Below are 16,521 nucleotides of genomic sequence, written 5' to 3' on the forward strand. Positions count from 1 at the left end.
GGAGGCAGTTTTCAAAGCAGGGATGGAAGAAACAGGCATTTGGTACAATACGCTTTCTTCACCAGAGAGTAAAGCTCATTCCTATGCCATGATGAGACTTTCGAGTTCGAGGAGCTCATTACTTACGTGTGCACATGTCGCATCCCGGACGGGTAAGCAATGAGGGTGAAGGTGACGCACCGCTAGACAACGATCGCGCCTCTGGACAACACAACAGGTCCGGACGAGCCCCCAGATGTTGCTGTTGGTCTGCAACAATTATTTGTTGTCCTAGGTTCCCTGTTAATGTTGTCCTGGGTTCCCGCAGGAACGGGTCTCAGCCCTCGCTGAGACAATTTAGTGGGTCCTCGCAAGGACGAAAGAAGCCAAATAAAAGACACCACACCAGGAGTTCTTCAAAATGAGAGAGTACGAAGAAAGGGTTGTAAAAAGAGCTCCCCCTTAGATCGCAACAGTCTCTTTTATTATGCAGTTTTAGCAGGGAGGGGTAACTACAGCAATGAGGGAATTAGCATATAGAAACTTAACATCACCAATCAGCAAGCGTTTAGAGTATACGTATTAGCAAAATACGACGTGATTTTCAGGAGATCATACATTTTACCTGAATCGAAACCCAACTCAGGAATGTAAAACTAACTCAGGGAAAGGTAGGGGCCCAAATCAGGGAGAGCAAAACTATGCATCTAACTCAGGGAATGTTCAGCGGAATAGAAACCTAATTCAGGGAAAGACTATTAATCATGTCTGTCATGTAGCACTGAAAAAAGTCAAGTCAAGTTCTCCCGGCTGTGAGGCCTAAGAAAACCTGAACCAATGATATATCCATATGTCCTCTGTTTTTATTTTTTAAGATGGGTAAATGATATATCCATATGTCCTCTGTTTTTATTTTTTAAGATGGGTAATATTCTTCTAAAGCTATGACATCCCCAGTGGATCCCCCCTCCGGGAGACCCGAGGAGTCAGTACACTTTTCAAAGGAATGGTTCCCGATTCAGAGTCTTCATCAGCCTCAGAGGCTAATTCTAAAAGAGGTTGTTTATATTCATTTTCAATAGTGTTTCTTAGCAAGAGGACATCATCTCCAATACTGTTTAGTCGTTGTTTCAAAAATGCTAGAACTCTCCCCATGACACATGGGCCAATTGTACATGCAAGGAGCAATAAAATCAGAGGACCAACTAGGGCAGAGAGGAGGGTGGTCAACCAGGGAGAGAGATTAAACATTCCCTGATACCACGTGTGGGATTGAGAACGCTCTTTTTCTCTATCTTTCAATCGGGTATTTAATTCTGCCATAGAGTCAAGCACAACACCAGAACTTTCAGTGTAAAAACAACATTCTTCTTTCAAAGCTACACACAGACCGCCCTGTTTTAAGAATAGCAAGTCCAAACCCCTTCTATTTTGTAACACAACTTCGGAGAGAGAGGTCAGGAATTTTGGAGGCAACCATAGATTGCTCAATGCGTTTGAGATCAGCATCTATTTCAATACTGAGCCTCGGATGTTTTTGTCAGCCACAACCATTCCTGCGATTCCAGTTGCAGCACCAGTGGCTCCTAGGCCCAGGAGAAGGGCCAAAGTCATAGTAGTAACCACCTCCCGCTTTGGTTCGTGGAAGGTATAGGGGTGTTTCTATGCGAGAAAAGAACTCATTATTGGAAAAAACAGACATTTTAGGGAGAAGATAAACCTGAATGCAAAAAGCGTGTTTGGTGTGTAAAATGTCTCCACTGACACACGCAGTAGCACCCGTAGAGCAGGCCCAAATAGAGCCATTGGAAGGAATAAAAAACTGACCATTTAAACGTTTGGAAAGATCTACAGTTGATAGAGTAGTGTGTATTATAGTCCACCCTCCAGTGTCAAGTCCTAGCCTTTCTTTGGACAAGTATATTGTGCAGGAAGTATAGGCATCTGAGGAGGCATTGATACAATAGTGAGAAAAGTTAGAGGGTACATACCCAAGGCAACAACCTTGACCTTCAATTGAGGATACCGTTATAGAAGAGTTAGACCACCTGCAACCGGTATCTGAGGTGCTATTGGTAAAAGGTAGGGCGGAACCTATGGCCTCATAAAAAGGGGGTTGAGAAGACAGACACAACCAACATCTACTATCATTGTTAGGAAAATGGGCTGCCACAAGGGCATCATGCGCAGAGGAGACCAGGGACACCAATGGATTGTTGCTTTTAATCAAGGGCTGTAAAAAGGGCGAATTGACTTGTTTGTTTGGGCCCACAGGTGGGGATGTTTCTAAGGACATGGTAAGACGAATTATGAATATATTTCCTGGATGTCTGTAATCGGAATTATCTCTCGACCTTCCCCCCCATCTTTTCCCTTTAAGCCATTCAGTAATCGGAAGACTCCTTCCATGAGATGTAAAAGTAACAGTCATAGGATTGAGGCGAACGCCGCAGCAGGCCCAATTGGAGCAGGAATTCCAAGGCAAATTGTTATCAGGGCCTAGTACAGCTTTGATATAGTCAGTAGTATAGGGAGCAGTCCACCAAATCTTTCCAGTTGACACACATTGCCAGGACTTACAATACCAATCAGAGATGGTCCCACATTCATCTAGGTGGGAGAGATCAGTAAGATGTCCTGGGCAGATATACAGGCCTGGACCAATTGACCAGACGTCCCGAGGGGAAGGATTACATTTTGTTTTATGTTTAAATCCATGGGCGCCGACCAGCATTTCAGCAAAGTCAAAGTAGAGTGCAGGAAACCAAGGCCACAGAGTTCGATTAGAGATGGAATGAAGGACGCTTCCTTGGAAGTCCAAAATAGTCCAAGTATAATTCGCGGGACGATGCAGGTTCTGCTGTGCTCCGGATAAGGGCGCTGCGAGAGATAGCTGCAGAGGTAGAAAGCGTGGGAAGAGGCAAGAAGCGAGATACGCCAGAGAAAATGAGTAGCAGAGAGAAGAGAAATTTTCATGTCAAAAGATCTTTCTTGCTTTGGGAAAAACAGGGAGCATGCATAAGTGCTGTAGTCTTCAGATGAGATGTTAAAAATTAACAGAGAAGTGGAACAGGGAGAAGATATAATGTAAGTATTGTTAGAGGGATGGACTGGATATCCATTCTTTAGCCATGTCCACTGAGCTGGATGCAGCAAGGGATGGCGTTGTCTGCAAACAAGTTCCGCACGACCCCCAAGAGGGGTTAGTATTCTACAATGAGGAACTCTTATATAAGCACTTAAACGTTCAAGGAAAGTACATTTAGGAAGAGAGGAAGAGGCATTAGGGACAGAAGAGGCAAGAGAGATCAGGGATAGAATCAGAAGGATCTTCATCTTTCTTTTTTGGTTGATTGAGATGACAGGGGCGAACACAGCGAGCCGGAACCCACAGGACTCGATCAGGCAATTGAACTGCAGCGTAGCCTTTTCCCCAGGTAATCAATTGAGCTGGACCTTTCCAAGCTGGATCCGGAAGATGCCTATAATATACCAGAGGACGAGAAGAGGGGAGGGGAGGAGCGGAAAACTGTCTCGAGGCAGCAGTGGAGGCAGGAGATCCAGTTAGATTAAGAAAATTCAATGAATACAAGCAAACATTTAATACATTTTGCAACGCCGGAGTGTCGGGGGCTGATGCCTTTGACCCCAAGTGTCTGTCCAAGGCCTGTTTAAGAGTCAAATTCGCTCTCTATAATGGCCTGGCCCTGGCTATTGAAAGGAATGCCGAATTTATGGATTATTGACCAGCGATGGCAAAATTGTGCAAAGGCAGAGCTCGTATAGGCTGGTCCATTGTCAGTTTTAGAGTTTTGGACATCCCAACGTTACGAAAGTCCGAATACAATGATTAATAACTTGTTTTGCGGTTTCACCCCTTTGCAAGGTTGCCATGATGAAACCTGAATATGTATAAAGGATGGATATTGAGTTACATCCATTTGCCATAGTTGACAGGGCACTGTTCCTCTGGGGTTGACCCCCATCGGAAGAGAGTTACCTTGGCGGCTGCAAGTAGGGCATTGATGTATGATCAGATGCCTCAGCAGCCGTGAAGCCAAATTGTTTCATGAGCGCCTTTTTGTTTTGATGAAAATAGGAGTGACTGTCCCAAGGAGAGACAGGAGAAAGTGTCAAAAGAGAGGAGGCAGAGGCCGCAGCGTCTGCTACATTGTTCCCTTCCTGGAGAAAACCAGGAAAAGGTTGATAGCTACGTATATGTGTAACAAAATAGGGATGTGTACATTTGTAAATGAGAGACTGTAAAGTTGTGAAAAGAGAAGTGAGATTAGAATCAAGAGAAGGGGACAAGTAAGATTGAAAAATAGTTTTTACTATTTGAGTAACATACTATGTGGAAGACAGAGAAAAAGACAATCAATCAATAAAAACCCAACTCAAAAGACAATCAATCAATAAAAACCCAACTCCCACCCTTTTTATTCATGTGTGGAAGTTGGTCACTAACAAAATCCATGCTATCAAAAACTTCCAAAAACAAACCACTCACATTCTGTAACCTTCTAACTTATCACATCCTATAACTTTCTAACTCATCTCTGAAATAGTTCCTAAAACAGGGCACATATTGTGCTGCTAAAAAAGAAAAAGAAACAATACAAACAGCAAATAAGGGGCACACTGAGTCAGATTCAAAAAAGAAAAACATGGCGGAAGCTTTGGGTGAGTCTGTTTATGTGGAAAACCTGAGTGCATTTTCCAAAAAACAGATCTACGCTTAAAAAAAATGCATCCATACATAAGAAGATAGCCATGTGTCTGAAATGCTGTAGGGTTTCCTGCCTGGGCAGGGGGTTGGACTAGAAGACCTCCAAGGGTCCCTTCCAACTCTTATTATGTATGTTAACAGCTGCAAAAATACAAAGCTAAATGAAACATTTTTAGTCAACTCAGTGCTTTGAAAACATTTATAAAGGTATAGGTTTAATCAGGCAGGTTAAACCTCAAAAAGTTCCAGAAAAGATAAAAAATAAAAATTAAAAGCAAAATCAAAATTGTATGCATGATTAAAAATTAAAATCAAAATTGTTTTCATGGTTAAAAGGTAAAATCAAAAGTGTTTTCAGGGTTGAAAATTAAAATCAAAATTGTTTTCAGGGTGGAAAAGAAAATATATCTGCATAGTTTTTACATAGCTCTTTGCAAAAGCAATGCTTCCAGAGAGCCTAATTGTCCCTCCCTTCTCAGACAAGAAAGAAGAGAGAGAAGAAAAAAAAATGGAGTGGGGGTGAATGGTTCTCCCCCGTAGCCCGCCCTTTTCCCTGGCACAGCAAGGAACAAAAAGGGGGGGGTAGTTAAGATAAGCCAGAGGGCAGAGAAAAAAAGTTAAAAGTAACTCACTGGAAAGACACTCTCATGCATATGAAGAGAAAAAAAAATCCAAAAGTAACTCACTTGCTTGCAAAAGGAAAGAAAAATGTTTTATTTCTTTTCCAAAAGTACCTGGCTGCTTGCATACGGAATTTATGCAGACAGATACACACACACACACACACACACATGCAGAGACAATTTCTCACACATGCACACATTTCTTGCAAATCCAAAAGACAACACAGAAATTTCACACCTTCTCAATGAGTTTTGCACATACACACATTCCATGCAAATCAAGCATCACAATTATCTCTACAATTCTTATGCAGGTCTGAAAATGATCACATACATACATACACAAGCACACACATCATCAAACAACATTTAAAGACCTGGGGAACTTGTCTGAGAAAACTCAGCAGTTTAAATCATGACTGTGATTGTGGATCCTTTTAAGTCATTTTTGATCTAAGTGACGTCTGCAAGTAAAATGAGGCATTCAAGGATCATGTGCCAGATGGACAGAATTTTTACAGGGGCTCTTGGACTTTCATGGAAAAAGGTTCCCAATGTTTCCCATGTAGTCGCTGTGAGCAAATTCTTTTCCAGATTGTTTCCAGATATAGAGAAGCAATTAAACCAAAGCAGTTGCTTAATCTGAGCGATCGCACCCATGGGGGAAAGAGAGGGGTGCTCTGGGGGAAGGGAGGCAGGCAGGGGAAAGGAGGCAGTTTTCAAAGCAGGGATGGAAGAAACAGGCATTTGGTACAATACGCTTTCTAGCTCAATATGCTTTGAAGGTTCAGAGTGGGGGGAAAGGGAGGAGGAGGGAAAGGAATGAGCAGGCATAGGAACTGAAAGAGAGTGAATGCCGTAGGAAGTAACAGCTTCTTTTAAATTTTTAAGCACCCGTACATTGATGTTGTCATGTATCGGCTGTCCCCCTCCTGGTGGATTGAGGTTTAAAGGGTAAGCCGATATCGGGGGTTCAGTTCTTAGAGAAAGAGAAGAAAGAGCAACCAAGGCAGAGAGAGTGCCTGCAGCTAAGTCTGTATCCTCCGAAGGGGGGGGAGACGCTGCAGAAGGAGAAAGAGCTGTGTCCGCAGGGGGAGCAGAGGCAGCTACAGAGACAGAAGAAGATTCATACGGAGGGGGAGAAACTTTTGGCAGGGATTCGGCCGTAGTAGAAGAGAGCAGAGCAGCGAATCAGTAGAAGGAGAATTAGGATAGAGGGTGCCAAGAGCAGCCGTAATAGCCCGCCAAGTCACTAGAATATCAGGCGGAGCTCGAGGTGGTCATGGAGGAATTTTCCCAAGCTGGCCCAGGTGGCCTTCTTAAGAGACCCATCCTCCGGGTAGGCAGGGCACTTTTCATGAACATAGGATAGAAAAGAGGTAAGAGATTTCTTAGAAAGAGGATAGACAGTGGTGCCATTAACTTTTTGCAAACAATTAGCCTTCTTCACCAGAGAGTAAAGCTCATTCCTATGCCATGATGAGACTTTCGAGTTCGAGGAGCCCATTACTTACGTGTGCACGTGTCGCATCCCGGACGGGTAAGCAATGAGGGTGAAGGTGACGCACCGCTAGACAACGATCGCGCCTCTGGACAACACAACAGGTCCGGACGAGCCCCCAGATGTTGCTGTTGGTCTGCAACACTTATTTGTTGTCCTAGGTTCCCTGTTAATGTTGTCCTGGGTTCCCGCAGGAACGGGTCTCAGCCCTCGCTGAGACAATTTAGTGGGTCCTCGCAAGGACGAAAGAAGCCAAATAAAAGACACCACACCAGGAGTTCTTCTAGATGAGAGAGCACGAAGAAAGGGTTGTAAAAGAGATGTTGTAAAAGATCCCCTTAGATCGCAACAGTCTCTTTTATTATGCAGTTTTAGCAGGAGGGTAACTACAGCAATGAGGGAATTAGCATATAGAAACTTAACATCACCAATCAGCAAGCGTTTAGAGTATACGTATTAGCAAAATACCACATGGTTTTCAGGAAATCATGCATTTTACCTGAATCGAAACCCAACTCAGGAATGTAAAACTAACTCAGGGAAAGGTAGGGGCCCAAATCAGGGAGAGCAAAACTATGCATCTAACTCAGGAATGTTCAGCGGAATAGAAACCTAATTCAGGGAAAGACTATTAATCATGTCTGTCATGTAGCACTGAAAAAAGTCAAGTCAAGTTCTCCCGGCTGTGAGGCCTAAGAAAGCCTGAACCAATGATATATCCATATGTCCTCTGTTTTTATTTTTTAAGATGGGTAAATGATATATCCATATCTCACCTCCACAACAAAGTTGTCAGCCAGACACATCAGAAACCTGTTCTATTTCCTACTCACTGCACAATTTATTTCCCAGTTGATGTTGGGGTAGTTAAAGTCCCCCATTATTACAACGGTGTGTTTCCTGCACACATTAGTTAACTGACTATCAAAGAGTTCATCTATTTCCTTCTCTTGGCTAGGTGGCCTGTGTTATACATCTAGAGCAACGTAGTTTCTTTTTCTTCTAATAGTCACTCAAATAGTTTCAAGAAGGTTTCTTTTCTAGTATTGTATATTTCTGTAGAGGTATAGTACCATGTTTTTCGCACTATAAGATGCACTTCCCTCCCCTCCAAAAAAGTGGGTGGAAATATCTGTGCATCTTATAGAGTGAATATTGTGGTGGGGGAAGGGAGGTTGGTGCAGTGGCAGCGTTTGCCGCTGTCACCATTGATGGTTTGCCACCATTGGGGAATGCTGGCACCTTCGCTGCCAAGCAGCTGATAGGCAGTTGGATCAGCCTCCCGGAATACCGCTGATCTAGGCGGCAGGGATTGGATAGGTGGCGAATGGCGGCGGCAAACAGCAGTGGCAGCAAACAGCAGAGACAGGTGGTGAACTGTGGCAGCAGCAAGCAGCGACAGCAAATAGGAGCAATTGGCGGCGACGGCAATCCCCATCGCCTAGAACAGCTGATCGTTGGTATTCCAGGAGGCTGATCCAACTCCCAATCAGCTGCTCAGCAGTGAAGGCTCCAGTGTTTACCGCCGGCGGCAACAGCTCAGCTCAGTTGAGCAGTGGTCGGCGCAAGGGAGCAGAGCACTGACGAGCCACGTGCTGGGGCTGTGATAACGTGCTGAAGCTGACCAGGCTGTTTGCTGCAAGGATGCTAGCCAGATGAATACCGGATAGATGCTGGGAAGCAGAAGCAGAATTTTTTTTTCTTGTTTTCCTCCTCTAAAGCTAATGTCTGTCTGATGATCTGGTGCATCTTATAGTGTGAAAAATATGGTAATTCTTTACATACAATGCAATTCCCCCACCCTCACTTTTGAATTGGTTCTTTTCATTTGAACAGTGTATAGCCTTCTAGCACTTCCAAGCTTTGAGACTGGTCATGCAAAATTACCCAAGTGATTGCAATAATTTGAGGGTACCTTCATTAAATCTCAAAGAAGACATCAGATTGGGAAATGTGAAGAGCTAAAGTAGGTGCAAGGAGATGGAGAAACCATGATGGGATGCGAGTCAAGACATTCAGACCGAAATGTAGGAAGCAGATTCTCTTTCATTATATTGTTAGGAAAAGCAGGCAAATTTCTCTGGGACTTTTTTTCATGCAACACTTACTTAAAGGTGGAGGTGGGTAACCACGTGGTGGCTCTGTAAATAGAGAGGTACACGATAGTGTGTTCTTTCACCAGTATGGCAGGAGCATACGTCCCTGGCTTCTGCAGCTGTCAGAAAGAGGACAGGGAATGGAGAAAAGAGCTTTGAGGTGTTTTTTCAGGATCTGGAATTTCAGGTTGCCCACCTTGTTATTTTTGAAGAAATGCATTAAAAGTGGACATGAGAGTTAGGTAATTCTTTTATTTCAGAAAATGCAGGTCAATAAATAATATCAAGCAGATATCTTTTTACTCTTCTTTGGAACATTCCCTGACTAAAATGAATTCTTCTTTTCCAGGGTTGGATGAATGAAATGCATTTTTATGACCCTGAGATTTATCATCCTTCTCTGACCCATTCCGTATTTGTGACCTTAGAAAACTCCAACCTGACGTTATCTTATCCCCAAAGCAGCATCCCTCGGCGAGCCACCTTTGGGGAAGAGAACTTTGAGGTGGCTTTTGTGACCCACCGACTTTATGATATGAGTGGAGCCAAGGTAAGATTCATCAATAACGTATCTGATGGGGTGGTGGGATATGGCTTTATGGGAGATGTTTAGGATAATCATTCTTATTATGAGATCACAGGATTTGGGCATTCTAAGGCAAGGTTTCATGGGATTCAAACACCAAGGTTCATAAGATTGAACATATAGGACTCCTTGAGAGAATTGTCAGATCATGCAATGGTGTTGCTATTGTAATTCAAATCAGTCAAGTGACTTGATTCTCTTGTGACTTTAAATTGTCTTTTTCCCCCCAGGTCTTCCTCTTCCCATCTGGGCTGGCTCGCAAAAGGATGTGGAACAAAAAATATCCCATATGCCTTCTTTTCCCAGAAGAAGTGGATCTGAAGACCAAAGCACTAGCAGCAAAAGGCCAAGATGTGGACTCTCCAGGAGAGGAGAACCCAAAGAAGAAAGAAGGATCAGGGCAATGCCAAGCTGAGGCCCAAGAAAGGACACTTTATCTCTTTGGCAGAACAGGTAGAGATAAGGAAGAGTGGTATCAATATCTCAGGAGGGCCTGCCAAGCTGAACACCATGAGCTACACCACACCAGGCAAGGTGAACTCTTCTCAGGTAAAGCAGGCTGGGAACCATGGGTCCAACTCCCAGGGTTCCTTGAATTGATGGCCTCTTAATTTTCAGAAACAGAACGAGGAAATTCTGGGATGAAATCATGTTTTGTTTAATTAAATTGAATGGCATCTGTTTTTGTCTTGATCCAATCCAGTCCAGGTCTTTGTTGCCATATCTATCCTGGGAACGGGGGATGCAATTCTAAGACCGAGGGCAATGCTTGCAATGCCAGAGCTTCCACCTGGGTGGGGGTGGGAATAAAAAAAGTCATCCATAAAAAAGGTTTTGACTTTTTTGACTCCCTCTGCAGATGCTGTCTTCTTCTGCAACCCTATAGATAAAGAAAAGGCAAGTTTCATACAGTCTCACTTGAGCGAAGCAGCTGTTTCTTCAGTCAGCAAGTATAAGATTGATTTTTTTTAGGAAGTAAATAACATTGAGGACCAAGTTGGATTAAAACCTACTGAAGGGTTTCTCACTTAAACCCAATTGGAGTGATTTTCATCGGAAGCAAAACCTTTATCTCTAAAAGCTCCTGTTAAAGGACAGCAAATTCTGGGCATCAGCAACTACCCCTGTTATTTCGGCAAGCAGCCCCAAATTTCATGACATTGATATTGCTGCTCTCCCAGTCCTGACCAGTCTCGTCATTCTCTGTTATAGCAACCCTTCCTTCTCTTGCTCAGGTATAATCCAGTCCATTCCTGCAGAAAAGGAGATCCACAATCACAGCAGCGGCAGCACAGAAGATCTGCTCCCTGCAACTAAGCCCAAGGAGCTGAGCATCAGTAGCCAAGAAAAACTCTTACTGGATTACAATGTGTATATGTCCCAAATCATTCCAGCAGTTACTGACTCCGACCCAAAGTCCTGCTCCAATATAGCAGACAGCCCTGGTTCCAAAAAGGTGAGGAAATCTTACTGGAATCCCAGGAAAAGCAGTTACTAAGTGAAGCTGTAACTGTGAGTTTGATCTTACAAAGGATTGGTTGCAATTACTTTTTCATCACTGTTGTAACTGCAGTCACTGAACGAAGCAGTTGTTAAACAAGAACTACCTTTATATCAGGGGTGAAATGCTTCCGGATTGGACCGGATCGCGTGATCTGGTAGGGATGGCGGCTGCTGGTTCGGAGGACCAGCAAAAATCCCTGGCCCTGCTCCCCTGCCTCTGCTGAGCTGTACCATCAGCACAGTTTTTTTTTTTACTTTTAAAAGCCGGTTTTGCTTTAGCCAAAACAGGCCTTTAAAAGTAAAAAAAAAAGCCTTTGAGGATCCCGCCCCTCAGCTGAGATCGGCAGAGACTTTAAACTTTAAAAAAAAAAAATTAAAGTCTCCTCTGGCGATCTCACCTGAGTTCCTCATCAGCAGAACCTTACTTGTACTCTTACTTGTAGAAAACATGTTTTCTACAAGTAAGAGTAGAGATTCTAAGGTACTTACCTGATTACTGATGAAGGCATGGCCACAGCCCGAAAGCAGTTTCAGTTTCAGCCATACAGAATCAATCGCTCAGCTAATCTATTTCCTCGGTGATCAACTGGCTGGCTTTGCTGGCTGAGGAACTCTGGGATTTGAAGTCTTATTTATTTATTTATTTTATTTATATTGGACTTTTATACCGCCCTTCTCCCGAAGGACTCAGGGCGGTGTACAGCCAAGAATAAAACTCAATATATATACAATTAAAACCAGAATTTAAAACAAAGCAAATTACAGAAAAAAGGCCGACATTAAAATTTAAAAATTTAAAAACCCTAAAACAATAAAAACCCAATTTAAAATAGTAAAACTATTATGCCAGTCCCGCTTGAATAAATAAGTGTGTTTTTAGCTCACGGCGAAAGGTCCGGAGATCAGGCACTTGGCGTAAGCCAGGGGGAAGTTCGTTCCAGAGCGTCGGAGCTCCAACAGAGAAGGCCCTACTCCTGGGGGCCGCCAGCCGACACTGTTTGGCGGACGGCACCTGAGAAGACCTGTGAGAGCGTCTCTGTGAGAGCGTACGGGTTGGTGGGAGGCATAAGGTAACAGCAGGCGGTCTCGTAAGTACCCAGGTCCTAAGCCATGGAGCGCTTTAAAGGTGGTAACCAAAATCTTGAAGTGCACCCGAAAGACCACAGGAAGCCAGTGCAGACTGCGCAGCAGTGGTGGCTCCCGTTACTACTCGCGCAGCCGCATTCTGGACTAACTGCAGCCTCCGGGTGCACCTCAAGGGCAGCCCCATGTAGAGAGCATTGCAATAATCCAACCGAGACGTGACCAGAGCGTGAGTGACCGTGCATAAGGCATCCCGGTCAAGGAAGGGATGCAACTGGCGAACCAAGCGAACTTGGTAAAAGGCCCTCCTGGAGACGGTCGCCAGATGTTCATCAAAGGACAGCCGTCCATCCAGGAGGACGCCCAAGTTGCGTACCACCTCCTTTGGGGCCAATAACTCGCCCCCAACAGTCAGCTCTGGGTGCAGCTGACTGTACCGGGGTGCCGGCATCCATAGCCACTCCGTCTTGGAGGGATTGAGCTTGAGTCTGTTTCTCCCCATCCAGACCCGTACGGCTTCCAGACACCGGGACAGCACTTTGATAGCTTCGTTCGGGTGGCCCGGTGTGGAAAAGTACAGCTGAGTATCATCAGCGTACAGTTGATACCTCACACCGAAACCACTGATGATCTCACCCAGCGGCTTCATATAGATGTTGAACAGGAGGGGTGAGAGAATCGACCCCTGCGGCACTCCACAAGTGAGGCACCTCGGGGTCGACCTCTGCCCTCCCATCAACACCGTCTGCGACTGATCAGAGAGATAGGAGGAGAACCTGGGTGTTTTCCCTGCCGCCTTGAAAGAGGCGGTGGTGAGGCCCCTCTTCAAGAAGCCTTCCCTTGACCCAGCTAGTTTAGCAAATTATCGTCCGGTCTCCAACCTTCGCTTTGTGGCAAAGGTTGTCGAGAGTGTGGTTGCACGACAGTTGCCCCAGTACCTGGATGAAACTGTCTATCTTGATCCATTCCAGTCCGGTTTCCGGCCTGGTCACAGCACGGAAACAGCCTTGGTCGCGCTAGTTGATGATCTCTTGAGGGCTCGGGACAGAGGTTGTTCCTCTGTCTTGGTCCTATTAGATCTCTCAGCGGCTTTTGATACCATCGATCATGGTATCCTGCTGCGCCGACTCGAGGGACTTGGAGTGAGGGGCACTGTTCATCGGTGGTTCTCCTCCTACCTCTCCGACCAGTTGCAGACGGTGTTGACGGGGGGACAGAGATCGACCCCAAGGCGCCTCTTATGTGGGGTGCCGCAAGGGTCGGTTCTCTCGCCTCTTCTGTTCAACATCTATATGAAGCCGCTGGGTGAGATCATCCGTGGTTTTGGGGTGAGTTGTCATCTATACGCTGATGATACCCAGCTCTATATTTCCACCCCTAACCACCCCAACGTTGAAGTGATGTCCAAGTGCCTGGGGGCCGTACGGGTTTGGATGGGGAGGAACAGACTCAGACTAAATCCCACCAAGACCGAGTGGCTGTGGATGCCGGCGGCCCAGTACAGTCAGCTAATTCCATCACTGACCATTGGGGGCGAACTATTGGCCCCCACGGAAAGGGCTCGTAATCTGGGCGTCCTCCTGGATGCACGGCTGTCTTTAGAAGATCATATGATAGCTGTCACCAGGGGAGCTTTTCATCAGGTTCGCCTGATACGCCAGTTACGCCCCTTTCTGGATCGGGCTTCCTTATGCACGGTCGCTCATGCCCTTGTTACATCCCGCCTGGACTACTGTAATGCTCTCTATATGGGGCTCCCCTTGAAGGGTACCCGGAGACTCCAACTGGTCCAGAATGTGGCTGCGCGGGTGATAGAAGGAGCACCGTGTGGCTCCCGTGTAACACCCCTCCTGCGTAGTCTGCACTGGCTCCCGGTGGTCTTCCGGGTTCACTTCAAGGTACTTGTTATCACCTTTAAAATGCTCCATGGCCTAGGGCCGGGATATTTACGGGACCGCCTACTGCCACCATTAACCTCTCACCGACCAGTGCACTCTCACAGAGAGGGCCTCCTCCGGATACCGTCAGCTAAACAATGTCGGCTGGCGGCCTCTAGGGGGAGGGCCTTCTCTGTGGGGGCCCCTACCCTCTGGAATGAGCTCCCTCTGGGGCTTCGTCAACTCCCCGATCTCAGGTCCTTCCGCCGCGAGCTGAAGACGTTGCTGTTTCGAAGAGCAGGACTAGCTTGAACGTAGTTTTTAAATTAGGATTTTTTAAAAAAGGGGTTTAAATGAGGTTTTAAATTTGTATTTAAAAGTTTTAGGGCATCAATTGAATTTAACTGTCTATTCTTTTAGCTGTTTATATGTATTATATGTTTTCTGTTGTTTTTTTGGCTGTGAACCGCCCTGAGTCTTTCGGGAGATGGGCGGTATACAAATATAATAAATAATAAATAATAATAAATAATAACCACCGATAAACGGTGCCTCCCACTCCCAATCCCTCCAACCGGTGCAGCAAGATACCATGGTCGATGGTATCAAAAGCCGCTGAGAGGTCTAATAGGACCAAGGCAGAGGAATAACCCCTGTCCCTGGCCCTCCAGAGATCATCAACCAACGCGACCAAAGCCGTCTCAGTGCTGTAACCGGGCCGGAAGCCGGACTGGAACGGGTCTAGATAGACAGCTTCATCCAGGTACCGGGGAAGCTGCCATGCAACCACACTCTCTACAACCTTCGCCACAAAGCGAAGGTTGGAGACTGGACGGTAATTCCCCAAAATAGCTGGATCCAGGGAAGGCTTCTTGAGGAGGGGTCTCACCACCGCCTCTTTCAAGGCAGCGGGGAAAACCCCTTCCAACAGACAAGCATTTATAATCCCCTGGAGCCAGCCTCGTGTCACTTCCTGAGTAGCCAGCACTAACCAGGAAGGACACGGGTCCAGTAAACATGTAGTTGCATGCAACCTCCCCAGCAACCTGTCCACGTCCTCGAGAGCCACAGAATCAAACTCATCCCAAATGACCTCGACAAGACGCGTCTCCGTCAACTCGGTTGGATCATTGCAATTTTGGTCCAAACTATCCCGAAGCTGAACGATTTTATCGTATAGATAACCGTTAAACTCCTCAGCTCGTCCTTGTAAAGGGTCATCCCGTCCCTCCTGATGAAGGAGAGAGCGGGTCACCCGAAACAAGGCGGCCGGGCGGTTATCTGCCGATGCAATGAGGGTGGAAACGTACGAACATTTCGCCTCCTTCATTGCCACTAGGTAGGTCTTAGTAAAAGACCTCACTAGTGTCCGATCAGCCTCGGAACGGCTAGACCTCCAAGTGCTCTCTAGGCGTCTACAAGTCCACAATAAAATAAAATAAAATAATAAAATAAAATATTTGTGCAGCTTTCTGAGATTTGGTTTGTTTCTGTAGTGTTTCACTCTAACTACACAAACACACAAAATCTCAGAAAGCTGTATGTGGCATATTGTGTGTGTGTGTGTGTGTGTTAGTTGTGTGTGTGTAAAGTGTGAAAGTTGGTTTTTGAGCTTTTTGTGGCTGTGTGACGTGTGAAGTGCAGCTGCTTTTACATTGTTTGTGAGTCAGTTGTGTTGTGTTGTGTGTGTGTAAAGTGTGAAAGTTGGTTTTTGGTACCTCTTATTGTTTTTTTATACTTTGTTTATTATTTGTATTATTTATTGTTATTGGCCACGCCCACTAAGCCATCTGACCACCAAGCCACGCCCACCAATTAAGCCACGCCCACAGAACCTTAGGGAAAATTTTTAGATTTCACCCCTGCTTTATATGTATATAAAATTGAACAAGTTAAACATTGTATTTTTAAAAAATGTATCAAATGCAATTTAAAGATTAGGAATTGTTTTTCAAAGTTCCTTTTTAAAAAATTGAACAAAAAATTGTCTAATGTGATCAATGAGCTTTGATTTTTCAGAATTTATCTTGGACATTTTGTAAGATACCTGTTATTCTTTGATATTTAGAAGTTGTTTATTCTCTGCTTCAGCCAAAATTGCTTCTCCAAAACTCCCCATTTTATGTCTTCAGATCTTCAGTCTTACAAAATAAATTTAAAAATCTCTATTTTTTGATAAGATAAGAGAGAGAGATGCTGCACTGAGTTTATGGATGCTGGTAAGGTGTGTGACATTCCATTTGCTGAAAAATTAAAGCTGATGGTACCATCCCCAAGTATTCAGAGTTTGCTAAAATACTTTGAATGCCAACTTTCAGACCCATAAGATAAGCCTTCTTACCAACAAAATAAAATATCACATAATCTCAAGGCAATCTGAGACGTTTGCAAAGTGGGGGGGGTGTGTTTCATAAATATTAAGATGATGGTGATAGCTACACAACAGAAACTCCACTCTTGTTTTTATATATGTTGTGCTTCCCAGCCCTTAAACACCCCCACTTATTTTTGCCAGTTCCCCTGATTTACATAGTGAGAACTTGA

At 44.9% G+C, this 16,521-nt stretch overlaps 1 protein-coding gene across 9 annotated transcripts in view; it reads left to right on the plus strand.

Annotated features, from left to right (window-relative positions):
- The window catches only part of LOC131185166 (testis-expressed protein 2-like), a 69,163-nt gene that overhangs the window by 31,760 nt on the left and 20,882 nt on the right, over positions 1-16,521 (plus strand). For 8 of the 9 annotated variants that reach the window (XR_009152102.1, XR_009152098.1, XR_009152099.1 and 5 more), the window contains exons 3-5: positions 9,278-9,478; positions 9,745-10,063; positions 10,750-10,970. Coding sequence is in view for 4 of the 9 variants with exons in the window: in XM_058157403.1 (XP_058013386.1) it covers positions 9,278-9,478; positions 9,745-10,063; positions 10,750-10,970 (741 nt within the window). In the remaining 5 variants the exon portion in view is untranslated. The remainder of the gene's footprint in view (positions 1-9,277; positions 9,479-9,744; positions 10,064-10,749; positions 10,971-16,521) is intronic. The other variant, XM_058157406.1, reaches the window with a different exon arrangement.

This window comes from Ahaetulla prasina, chromosome 14 (genome assembly GCF_028640845.1).
Source record: "Ahaetulla prasina isolate Xishuangbanna chromosome 14, ASM2864084v1, whole genome shotgun sequence".
Taxonomy (NCBI): Eukaryota; Metazoa; Chordata; class Lepidosauria; order Squamata; family Colubridae; genus Ahaetulla; species Ahaetulla prasina.